This window comes from Xiphophorus couchianus, chromosome 7 (assembly GCF_001444195.1).
Source record: "Xiphophorus couchianus chromosome 7, X_couchianus-1.0, whole genome shotgun sequence".
In the NCBI taxonomy this organism is placed as follows: Eukaryota; Metazoa; Chordata; class Actinopteri; order Cyprinodontiformes; family Poeciliidae; genus Xiphophorus; species Xiphophorus couchianus.
Genome location: NC_040234.1, coordinates 35385181 through 35397438, shown reverse-complemented (window position 1 = coordinate 35397438; position 12258 = coordinate 35385181). Strand labels below are relative to the sequence as shown.

The 12258-nt window shown below is 39.3% G+C and overlaps 2 protein-coding genes across 2 annotated transcripts in view; both read right to left on the bottom strand.

The window, feature by feature from the left end:
* Window positions 1-3463: 3463 nt before the first annotated feature.
* On the bottom strand, window positions 3464-12201 carry LOC114147604 (striated muscle preferentially expressed protein kinase-like). The gene is made up of 7 exons (XM_028022094.1): window positions 12016-12201; window positions 11165-11897; window positions 10140-10379; window positions 9007-9230; window positions 7646-7721; window positions 7301-7450; window positions 3464-7228 (listed from the first exon to the last, which is right to left on the bottom strand). The coding sequence occupies exons 2-7, from the start codon at window positions 11824-11826 to the stop codon at window positions 6973-6975; spliced, it is 1608 nt and encodes a 535-aa protein (XP_027877895.1). The 5' UTR covers window positions 11827-11897; window positions 12016-12201; the 3' UTR covers window positions 3464-6972.
* The window catches only part of spegb (striated muscle enriched protein kinase b), a 32430-nt gene continuing 32100 nt past the window's right edge, over window positions 11929-12258 (bottom strand). The window contains exon 36 of the mRNA XM_028022931.1: window positions 11929-12180. Coding sequence (XP_027878732.1) covers window positions 11981-12180 — 200 coding nt within the window. The 3' untranslated portion in view covers window positions 11929-11980. The remainder of the gene's footprint in view (window positions 12181-12258) is intronic.

The window sequence follows — 12258 nt, the reverse complement described above, 5'->3', positions numbered from 1 at the left end:
CTTGACCCAACCTACCTTTGCTGGGTTGGGCGGATCCCCAAGTAGCTTGAAGCAATCCTCAGCTTGATTGAAGATCAACCTAGGTATCCATTATCGATCTGCTGCTAATTCCAGATGCCATTTTATTCCCTCACATATTTCAGAGAAGCCAGCAGCCAAACAAACCGCCGCAGAAACGCCATTGTCGGTCGGTCGGTCCTCTTCTGCTCCTCTGTTTAAACACAAAAATATGACTTCAATAACTACATCAGGGAAAAACAAACTTCGAATAAAGTCTCTGAAATAACTTACCGAATCACAAACGCAGCGATTTCAGACAAGGCGCTGTTCCCGCGGTTTACTCGCCCACACTAGCCCATCCTCAGCCGGTCAAGTACAAAGCGCCAAGCTAGTAGGCCGGATCAACACCGAGACAATTACAGTCCTCAAAAGCTTTGAGTTATTTAGGCTGGACGTCTTGGGAGATCAGAAAAGATCATTTTTAATCCGGGTTCCAGAAAGGATGAATATCAGACCGCCACGCGCGAGCAGCGTCCTTTTTTAAACAAACTGCGCCATATTTGAAGTACACCTTGGGACGAGGACAGACCACGTGTCAGTCTCATACCATATTTGGAAATGGGACAATGGGCTCTTCATGCGTGCGACGTCACATCCGCAAGAGCGAAATGCGACTTCCGTGATTCTGGTTTGAGTAACTATGACAGCTATGAAAGACATATCAGGATATGCTACCGTTGTCAAAGTCAAGCAAGCATAAATGAACTACTTCCTTCTCCCTCGCTATTTTTTTTTCAATGGTTTTTCTACGTCGGGAGTGTGGTGACGTCATCGGCCGAAACGATAACGACTCAATAATGAAAGGCGTACTAATGACGGTTTTAACAGGACAAACGGAGCACTAAAATGGCCGCCCACTTTGGGTTTTTTGGATGGTGACCTCTGGATGACCTAAAAAATAATTTTTAATATCTCAAAAACCAGACCTGCACATCCGGAGCGCTAACCACTCAGGCTATTTGCTGGAATTTTTCACATGGGTTTCAGCTCCACTCAACTCCAAAATAGATCAAATAAGTGACAAAAATCCAGTTTTTATATATTTCCCCCCCCAAAAATTGCTAATTAGATGCATTTCTTTTAATATGGCAAATGTGCAAAATTCTTTTTAACTTTTGCACCCCTATTCTTACAAAATATCTAACTACTTTGTTTATATTGTTAAGCAGGTAAAAGCTGATTTTAAATATTTTTTGTTTGGACCCACGTCTGCATCTGATTCTTGAACAACACAGATACTAACTCTTGGAGGTGTTTCATGCTGTCTGCCGCTAACTTCGCTAAAAATAGCGTTGAAACCCGATCTGAGTCTGAACTTCCTCGAGTTAATGACACTAAGAAGAACTGAAACATGGTTTTACTAAATAAGACGTAAGTTTCTGTATCTGGATGTTTGCCGTTTTGATCCCGTCTCCTGTAATTATATATGAAAGAGGGAAGAAGGTTTCAGATGGCTTTCAGCTGAGATATTTTCCATTCATTATTGGCCGCACACCGACAAACGCGGCTTGTTTTCCATGTGTCTCTAAATCATCCCTACATGGACTTTAAGTAGGTAGCAGAAAAGCAAGAAGCAAAGTTCTGGTGCCACAATCCTCACACGTTCCCGTCCGGCGCTCTCAGTGGCCGATAATGAGCTTACAGCATTTCCGGGAGGCAGCGGCTGCCTCGCACCATAACGGGCTATTTTAGCCACGCTAGACTGTCAAGCGACCCCGATGACCGACTTCCTGCCACCTGACATTGTTTAAATCTGAACGAGTTCAACATAAACTTAGGAAACCCGGTGTTTTATAACGTTAAAGTTAAATATGTTGAGCTATTGTTTTGCTAAAATGGGTTTTGGCTAATCACCTCTGGACGGCGGCCATCTTTGGGACTCTTCTTATCTGTCGGCTGAACCACGCCGCCATCTTGTGACTAAATCCTGCTTTACAGTTTGTGTTTTTTCAGACAGCGAACATTTCATTGACCTTTCAACCGGAGAGATGAATATCACAGCTTGTTAGGGTCATTGAAGACAAGAATATAAAAGAGGAGGAAATTTCTGCCACAAAACGTGTAAAGTTTGAGATTAATCTCAGAAACCTTCTAGAAAAACTTGGAAATTCCTGAGCTACAAAAGTGAAACATTTACAAGAAAAATGAAAAAAAAAAAACAATTTAGACCAATCTCAGAAATTTTCAAGGAATTAGTTGACATTTTCCAGTTTTCTGAGCTACTAAAGTTGAACATTTGTGAAAAAAACTCTGACATTTTGAGATGGGAAAATCAATAAAAATTTAAATTGCAAAAGTAAAATTTGAGATTAATCTCATTAATTTTATAGAAAAAATCTGGAATTTTCCAAAGTCTAAAATGTTTGACTTTTGGAAGTTTCCTGAATTTCAAGGCTTAAAAATTTAAAAACTTTTGAAACTCAGACATTTCAAATGTTAAGATTAATCTCAGGAATTTTCCAGAAAATGTGGACATTTCTGAGTTTCAAGTGTAAAATTGCAAGAAATAATACAGATTTTTTTTTTTTTACAGAAGTTTTTTCTGAAAGATTTCTGAGTTTCAAGTCGAAAATGTGCAAGAATGAACTATAGACATTTCTGAGATTAATCTATTATTTTCTTAGTTTATTCTCGCACACTTTCAATTTTTGCAGCTTTCAGCATCTATGCACCACAGATTTGGAACAAACTTCCAGAAACTGTAAAACAGCTGAAACACTGACTTCTTTTAAATCTCAACTGAAAACCCAACTGTTTAGAATTGCATTTGAAATGTAATCAATTACAAATTTATTGATGTAACTTGACTTAATGATTGATTCTATATTGCATTGTGATTCTGTGTTTGTAATGATGTAAAGCACTTTGAAATGTCTTGCTGCTGAAATGTGCTATACAAATAAAATTTGATTGATTGATTGATTGACATTTGCAAGTTTTCTCTAAAAAATTTCTGATTAGTCACAAATTTTCTAGAAAAAAACTTATAAATTTCAGGTCAAAAAATGCTTTACTTTTTGAAATTTTCTGACTTTCACAAGTCAAAAACTTCAGGCTTTTGAAACTCAGAAATTTTCATGTTTTTTCCCTAGAAAACATTTTAGATTAATCTCCAAATTATTGAGTATTTTGGCACAAAATTAAAGCTTTTTGTCTATCTACAGCAGGCCTAATACACCACTGTATGTGTGTAGATTATCAGGTTATAGCAAAAAATGCTGCACATTGAAGCTCCTCCCTGATATGACTATGTTTGTTTTAGCTGTGAGTTTTTAATATCCTGGTGTTTATATGGAAATAACTTTCAGATCAATTTGAGAAGAAGTTCTGATCATTTTATTGTGTCATGTAGTGTGCAGCGCTTAGCACAGCATTTACCCAAACAAAATGCCACCACGAATTCTTATATTTAATTGTTTCTTTTATTTTTCATAACAGTAACACCTGTCAAGCCATTTCACAAATAAAAAGCTGAAGCCATAGTGACAAACACAGTCGCTCAAGAAATTAACAATTTTAGCCAAAACACGCACGCACACACACAAAGCGCTCACATTAAAAATAAACAAGTCATCCTTTAAACTACATTATTTTTACCCTCTGGGTCTAAACTTCATCACGAGGCACTGCAACAAAATATCTTCTGATTATTCTACAAAACGTGGCGAAACCCTGTCACTTCATTTAGTCATTGAGGAATTGGGTTCTCATACTGCACAACACTTTTTTGCACTTGCATGCCCATGTTTTCATTCAGGTTGAAGTTTTCTGCATAGAAAAATGACTGCAATGCAAATATAGAAGAGGGGCGGAATCAGTCGGCCAAACCAAACAGAATAAATAAACCTGTGAAAAGATTTCACAGAAAAATCAGCAGCATTTGTCAGTTTGTAAACATATAAATATATAACTGGTGACTTCTTGAAATGATAGTTATTTTCCTTAAGTTATTTTAAAATGTGCTTCCATATAAAAATATTATGTATGCTGCTTTTAAAATCAAACGTGACCAGATAGAAAGAAAAGATACAGTGAACCCTGTGGAGGCGACTGACCAGAGCCAACAGTTAAAATCTGCAATAACTTTAAAAAACCTGCCTATTTTAATAGTTCAAACACAAAACATACCTTATTATTAATTAATACACACAGTGGGAACGAGCTAACATTCACAGTCTTCCTCATTTCCTGTCTTGGGGTTACAGCCAATCAGTGCCAAGGAAAGAAAATGGCACTTCCAGATTGGCTGCTTTGTAAAAACCAGCCAATAGCTTCTCAAGTTGCATTACTTTATGGAAAAAAATGTAAATGATCAAATTTTCCCACAAATACTGAATAGGCTGAACCTGGTTCACTGTACATGAAACTAAACCAGCTGAACTGTTCATTTATGATTAAATGACTAGAATCTGTAACTGTCAATGTGCTGAAACTGAGCATGTTTGAGTATCTGATTTTGACATTCAGTCTGCAGTTTACAGTGTGTTGTAAATAATTAGCAATGCCAAAAGATTTGTGCCTTTCAGAAACAATATTGTACAAAAAGAAAATTACAAAAACAGCATTAGCTAAAACAATAACTTTCCTAACCTTTACATTCAGATTAAATTCTTGAACACTCTGCAACTCACTGTGAGAACTCTAATCCAGTTATTCATTTACTTTAGTCCTACTCAAATTAACAGTTAGTTGGAGCCTGTTTGAGCAAAGCGTATAGTAAAAACTATATTTAGCTTTAAAAAAAGTGCAATTACCTCTGGATTAAATACGTCACACTTATCTGACTGGAAGTGTTTGGGTGAACTGAGTGAACAGGTGGCTAGCTTTCTTTGTAAGCCCTGTAGGTTTTAGAATGGGAAACAGTTAGCTAACCCCTTAGCTAGCTAACTACTGAACTACTGTTCAGTAGTTTTCAGCAACTGAACAGCAGAAAATTGTGAGGGAAGAAAATGTTTTTGTTTCATGGGGAATAATGCTAACAAAAATGCTAATTGGAGTGACACATTAAGGGAATAATATAACAAACTAACTTTCTTCTTGATTCTTCAAGCTGATGTTAGCACAACAGCACAGCTACTGACCTCTGGAAGTTTGAAAAGTAGGAGATTGAGTGCTAGCATTGCAGTGCTGCTAGCCTGGCCTCATTACTGATGATTTCTAATAATTCTAACTTGTAAAAATAGAAAGGACAGAATTTTTTTTCAAAGTTTGACTGAATCTAACTGTCATGTTGTAACTGTACTGTAGCTAGCTGCTACAGAAAGCTAAAGAACTAGCATTTAAAAACTCGTATGAGCCTTTGCTTCAAAGAAAGCAAAAACTTTCAGGACTGTTTATTTTCTAAGTATTAGCTTATTATGTTCCAAGTATTAGTACTGCAGCATAGCTAGGTGTGACAGGAAGTTAGAAAAGTAGCAGTTTAGAAACCTTTTTCCAATATGAGAACTTCAGGCAGTTATTTACTGTTCTGAATACTAAATTAGTTCATAGCGTTGTTGTTTAAGACCTTAGGATTCACTAACTAATAGCTAGATATGATTGAGACTGAAAATTAATAGCTAATATTTGGTAGAAATGTGCTGTCGTTTTTTAGTTGTATGCTAAAGGTTGCTATCCTCCGTACCTGCCATTAGAGAAACACTTCTGCTGTTAACATCCCTGCTGGAAGAAAATTAGTTTTATATGGAAGAGTGAAGATAGTAACCGTATCACAACATTTAAAAAAGTTAGACAGTCGTCGCTTTTTTCCTGTGTATGATCAGCAGATGTTCAGATTCTTTACTTGTAGCCCTTGTATGGAAGCCATTGATGTGACTTCTGAACTGAAGACATTAAACGAAAAAATCAAAACGGGAAGTAGTTAATTCTTGAAATGCTACATTCCTGACCTTCACTGAGATGCTACAGCGACATCGGTGCACGTGTAGCACAGCTGAGACGTTCGAGAACCGCGTTAACCACTCCGCTGTTAATCTGGGAAACAGAAGCAGGCAAAACATAAACTAAACTGTCTTCATTTCTTGACCTAAATTAGGGCTGGACAATAAATCAATAACATTATATATTGCAGTATACATGTGATCAATATCAATAGATAGAATGTCCAGTAATTTCCTGAAATCTGATCCAGAATCGCACGGCATTCTGGGGGATGTAGGCAGAGGAAAGACTTTAGCTGTTCAACCTCTCCAGACTAGCTAAACAAAGCTGGTGGAATCAACTAACTCATCAACTCACTCTCTCTCTAATTGCTTAGTAACGACCTGCTGTGTGCGGTTTCAAGGTCAGTTACCTAGCAACCAATGTCGGTTACCTAGCAACAGCCTGCTGGGTAATTAAGCCAGCAGCAGTTTGAAGTTCCCCTACTGTGTCTAATAACTGCTTAAAAATAAAAAAAGGAGCAGAAACTGGAAACTGGATAAACCAGAAAGGTCAGGCCACCAGTTTGGCAGTATTTAAAATAAAAAACTAATCAATAATTATCAATATTGACTGATATGAAACGCCTGTATTGTGATATGTTTTTCAGCCATATTGCCCAGCCCAAATCTAAATATGGATTTTGTTGAAGGATAAGTCTTCCTCAATTTGGAGGAGAGCGTTTTATTTACATCGACTAATTACATCGTTAAGCCTTCCGCATTAGGCTCCTGTAACATGTTTCTCTCATTATCGTAAACTTAGTGGTACGAAAAGAAGGATTAAATTCAAAACAAATGTAAAAGTTGCAAACTTTGAGGTATAGTTTGAAGACAGCGTCCTCCTCTTCTGTATGACAATGTTCATACCGCTTCCTTCAGCTTTACCCAGAGTTCCCTTAGTGGTGAAGGAAGTTTCTCAGCTTCCTGTTGGGAACCAGGAAGTGGTGTGTGGAACGGCGCGTCCTGCCAGCGGATATTTGGAAGCCTGTTTTCACTGAGTCACCGGTGTGGAGGCTGACACGGGCACAGTCGGCGCGTTGGGGCTGGTGGGCGTTTGTGGCGAACTCGAGTAGGACCGCAGTAGGACCTTGTGCTTGGTGGCGACCTCCTGCCGCCGCCGCTGCTGGTCGGCCAGGAACTCCTTGAGACGCGTGGTTGTAAAGGTGAGCGTCTGCCTGCGGAGCCGCATCAGGTAGGCATCTTGAAGCCAGGAGTTACTGAAGCAGTCCTTGATGGACGGACGGGCCCTGGTGAAGAAATAACATGTAAAAATTCACTGGGCTAGCTTTCTGAGCTAGCTAATATAGCATTCCTCTTACCAGGGGTAGCTACAGAGGATCTTTTTCAGGAACAAGGAGGCACTTTGGGACACATTCTGGTAGAGTTTAGAGAGGTCAAACTTGGCGGCCAGGATCTTGGCTTCAGTCTCCTGAGGATCATTTTCCATGAAAGGTGACCTGCCACTCAACCTGGAACACCAAGATCAATCCATTGAGTATCATGACCTGCTGTGTGAACAAAGTCTGAGTCTGTTCACTACTTCAGCATTCATAAGGCTGGAAATCAAAACAACCATTTTTAATCATAATACTGTTTTGCATGTGAGGAATGCATTTCTGTATAAACACGGTTTGTCAGGAGGAAGCTGTGAAATTGTTACTTACATGATGAAAGTCAACACACCCACGCTCCAGATGTCAGCCGGAGGACCCACAACGTCTCCCTTCAACATCTCCGGAGCTGAGGGAGCAGAAATAAAAATAAACCGATTCAAATCACCTAAAAACTACTATGAAACAAACTGCTTTTATTCTTAGTAATTGTACCTTTTAGAATGTTTTTTCTCACTCTTATTCACTATTCAATAATCATTACCTTTGCTTAGCAGTAATGCTGCGTCATACCTTCTGATTTTAGTCAGCCACCCGTCCTTTGTTTTTGTTTTTGCAGCAATCTTTTGTCCTTTAGGCCTTGTTTTGTCAGAAACTTTTCCTTTTCAAGCTTGCTAAGCTAACTGTGCTAGCTTAAGGAGCAAGGCAGCTTGATTAATTTTAATGGCTTATATCTTATAATAATGTTGAAAAACGAATTACATTTTATGCAAAAAAAATGGGATTAAAAATTCATATATTATTTTTTTGCATTTTTCAGAAAGCTGGGGTCCCTCTGGCACCCTCTGGTGGCAACCCTGAGAGCTGCGGCCCCCTCTTTGAAAAACACAGTTTCATAAAACAGCAACAAACTGTAAGGAAGTTAATTTGTAATTCGCAATCTGGTCTTACACCGGCTTTGTTTTATTGTTGTTAATATTTCATAAGCCACCTCTTCTTTATTCATACTTTTCATCCAGGAGACAGTTTTTAAAGTTTGTTTTATTGTCTTAATGGTTTTCTGAAGGTATTTCAAAGATCTCAATTTTGATTCTTGATTAATGGTTTATTATTAAAATTAGTTCCAATCAATTAACTAATAACGTCCGCTTAGACGTTCTTTTCGTCTTGTAGTTTGGCCATCATCCAGTAGAGGGCGCCGTTGGCCATCTTAAACTGAGCCAGATGATACAGAAATAAAGATGGCGGCCAATTCCAGAACGAGAAAGAGAAAGGGTTTAAACAGTTTGATACAAAATGCACTTTATGCAGTTTTGTTTAGAAATATAAACACTTAAAAAAACTAATTTAAGTTTCACTCATCCAGCTGCATAATGGAGCTGCGTCAATTTTATCAATTAAACATTACTGATTTGCCATGAAGTGATGCTGCGGATGTGATGATTGAAAAACGGAAGAAATAAAGCACAAGATCGATCAACTTTGGAATAACTCAATTAATAATTTGCATCCCTAATTCAACTCTTTTTTTTTGTTTCTTTCTTGTGGCTAAAGTGTAAAACCTAAACATGGAAAGACCAACAAATGATCCAAGGTAAAAAAATCTCTTCCTTTTAGAATCTAAAGCCAGTCTGAAAATAGTAACTCAAGATATCTCCACTGTACTGCAGAGAAAGTGTAAAGTTTCCTCTTACACATGTACTGCAGCGTTCCAATCGGAGGGCTGAACTGCTTGAGGAACAGAGGGTTGTACGTCTGAGCGCTGCCGAAGTCGATGATCTTGATAAGGTTCATGTGCGTCACTATGATGTTCTCCGGCTTGATGTCCAGGTGCAGAATGCGGCGCGCGTGGAGGTAGTCCAGACCCTGGAGGATCTGCACGATGTACGTCACCACGTCATCCTCAGAGTAACGGAACCTGGAGGGAACCAGAGAACGTTTCGTCCCATCACTCCCAACAGTGGTGTCAAACTCACTCTTATATTTCAGATCTTAAATATCTCCCAGGTTTATGACCAAATGTTTTGATAAAACTGTTAGAGTTATAGCTTTCTCCACATATGATCAGTATGTCTTAAATTTAATTATTTAATATATTTTCACATTGTAATTTGACACGATGCAAGAAACTGATTTGATTTTTATAATCCTCTGAAGCAGGGGCGTCCAAAGTGTGGCCTGAGGGCCATTTGTGGCCCTTGGACTGAGTTTGTGTGGCCCACAAAGGCAGTTTGAGAATAATAGAAATTTGGCTTGTCCAAATAGATTTTTATTTTTAAATCGGGATGAAATTATTACCAACATCATTTTCTCATAATGGAAAAAGTTAGGTACAACAAAATAACCAATCTTTTTAATAAGCAGAACCACATTTATCCAGAGATTTTTACTGACTTTATGCACCAAAATTAACTTTTATTTAATTTACTGAATTTGGCTAAATATAGCAAGCAGTTTAAAAGAAAGTGGCGCTAAATTCTGTTCTTATAAATGAGAACCCATTTGTTGTACAACGCCCAAAAGAATTTGAAAACAAGTTGCCTTCTTTAAATATAGCAAACCTGAAAAATCCTATTTATGTTTATGATCTACAATGAACAACTTTCCTTTTCTACAGAAAACAAAAGTATTTTACTGCTTTATTTGTCTTGATTTTAGTCTTTGTACTTTTTTTTTGTGGCCCACGTGATAAAAAGTTTTGACACCCTGCTCTAGAGTCTTGAGGGCCGCATAAATAGTTGTGATGGGCCGGATTCGGCCCGTGGGCCTCGAGTTTGACCCCTGTGTTTTAGGAAACGTCAGGCTCGATCAGGATTCGGTTCTGGACCTTTCTATGAGGCTGTAGAGCAACTCCCTCCCGCTGCAGTACTCAGAGATGAGCACCAGGTAGCGCGGCGTGACGTAGGCCTCGTGCAGCGCCATGATCCTGTCGTGGTGGAGGGATTTGAGGATGTCGTACTCCTGCAGCACCGCCTGCTTGGTGTCCGCCTCGTAGGGAACGATCTTCGCCATGAAGAGGTTTCCTGTGGCGTTCTCACGACACTCCCGGATCACACCGAACCGGCCTCTGAGGGGGAAGGAAACATCAGCACGTGTTCACACTGGGGAGGTACTTTGATCCAAAACTGGATTTTAATCGTTTCGTTTGGTGCCTGATGCAATAAGCAATAAATCAATCAACAGCAGGAAAAATTAAAACAAACTCAATCGTTTCTGCTTGCATTATTTATCATTTCTCTCTTTCTATTAAAAACTGGATGATAAAAGTCTTCAGTCTGGTGTTTTGGTCTCAACTAGACATTTTTTAAGAGACTTTATAATTAATCTTTTTGGAATATGTTGCCTTATTACATTGATGTCTGATAATGTCAATTTTAAAAAGAACCTTAAAAAAATTATAATAGAGAATGAATTCATATTGAATTGAATTAAGTCTGTTATTGTTTGTTTTATTTATCTCCATTTTTAATTTCGTTTTGATCAGCTGTCTTTGGTATTTTATTATATCTTTTTTGTAATGTTTGTAAAGGAAGAACAGTCTCTACTACTGTACAACTAACGGGGACTTTAAACAAATAACAGAACATTTTTCATCAATATTAAGGAATTATTGACTAAAAACAAGTCTCTAAATCTTACTGAAAAGTTACTTGTAAGTTAGTTTTATTTTGTTTAATATTAAGATATTTCCACTAGAAACTGGACCAAAAATATTTGGAAAAAGTTGTTGTTTTTACAGTGCAAAAATCAATTTTGGATCGAATTGTGGGTTGGTAAACGATTCCCACTCCTAGAATACCGTTATTTAAACAAGAAGGAGCCAAAAGTGCTTGATAATGTCAGCTACCTCACCTTGCTTTCTCGTCCATGAAGGTGTAAGGTTTCTGCGGAACGCCCTGGCGTAAAGATCCCTCCCCAGCCTTGCCCAGCGGCGTCCTGCGTCCAGACGGTGTGAGGCGTCCAGACGGGGTGATCCGTCCACTTGGAGTACCGCGACTGTCCCCTCCCTGCAGAACCGGCGTCAGGCTCTGCACTATCACAACGGGAGGGGAAAGTGCGAGCGGAGTGACGGAGGGTGCTGTCGTCGCTGGGGTGGAAGTAACTTGAGAAGGCGGCGTAGAACGAGCTGTTGCTGCGGGAACATACATTGGCACAGAGGAAATCGGCTTCCCTATTGGAGGAGCAGACGTTGGTACCGGAGAAGGTGGCTTGTTAATCGTTGAGGGGAATGCAAGAACAGGACTCTGGGGTTTGGGTGGAACAACAGGCGGAGGCGTCAGCTTCGCCTGAGGTTTGCTGACGCTGATGCTGATGGAGGTCTTGGCTTTCGGGGGTGTGACTGGCGCTTGGTCAGCTGAGGTGGGTTCAGTTCCTGCAGGATGGCCAACAGCTGGCTTAATGGCTACAGGAGACGGAGATTTAGCCACTGAAGATGCAGGAGTTGGGACTGTGGTCACAGTAGTGGATTTACTGGGAGCTGGTTTAATGGGAGGCACTTTCATGGACGACATCATGACCACAGCGGGCGCTGGACTTGTGGCGGGAACGGTCTTCACCACCACAGAAGAACTGGACTTGGCTGGTTCTAATAAAGACAATTTACAATGTAGACTGTGACTTTGTAAAGAAACACATTCAATCTTCTAAAAGTAAAAACATTTCCATAAATCAGGGTAATAAGAGACACCGATAAGGCAACGTACCAGTGGGATCCAGAGTCACAACCTCTGACAGGTTGCTGTAGGGGCCCTGACCGGCTTTGTTGACACAAGCCACTCTGAACCTGAAGGAGCCCCCTGCTGGCAGGTCAGTCACATTGTAGTAACAGTCTGCCACTCCGGTTGCAACTATCAGCCAGTTGCTTTCACCTGAAACAAGGAGGCAAGGGACTATTTAAATAACTCTAAAATAGTCCAAGCATATATTTTGGTACCATAATTAATGAA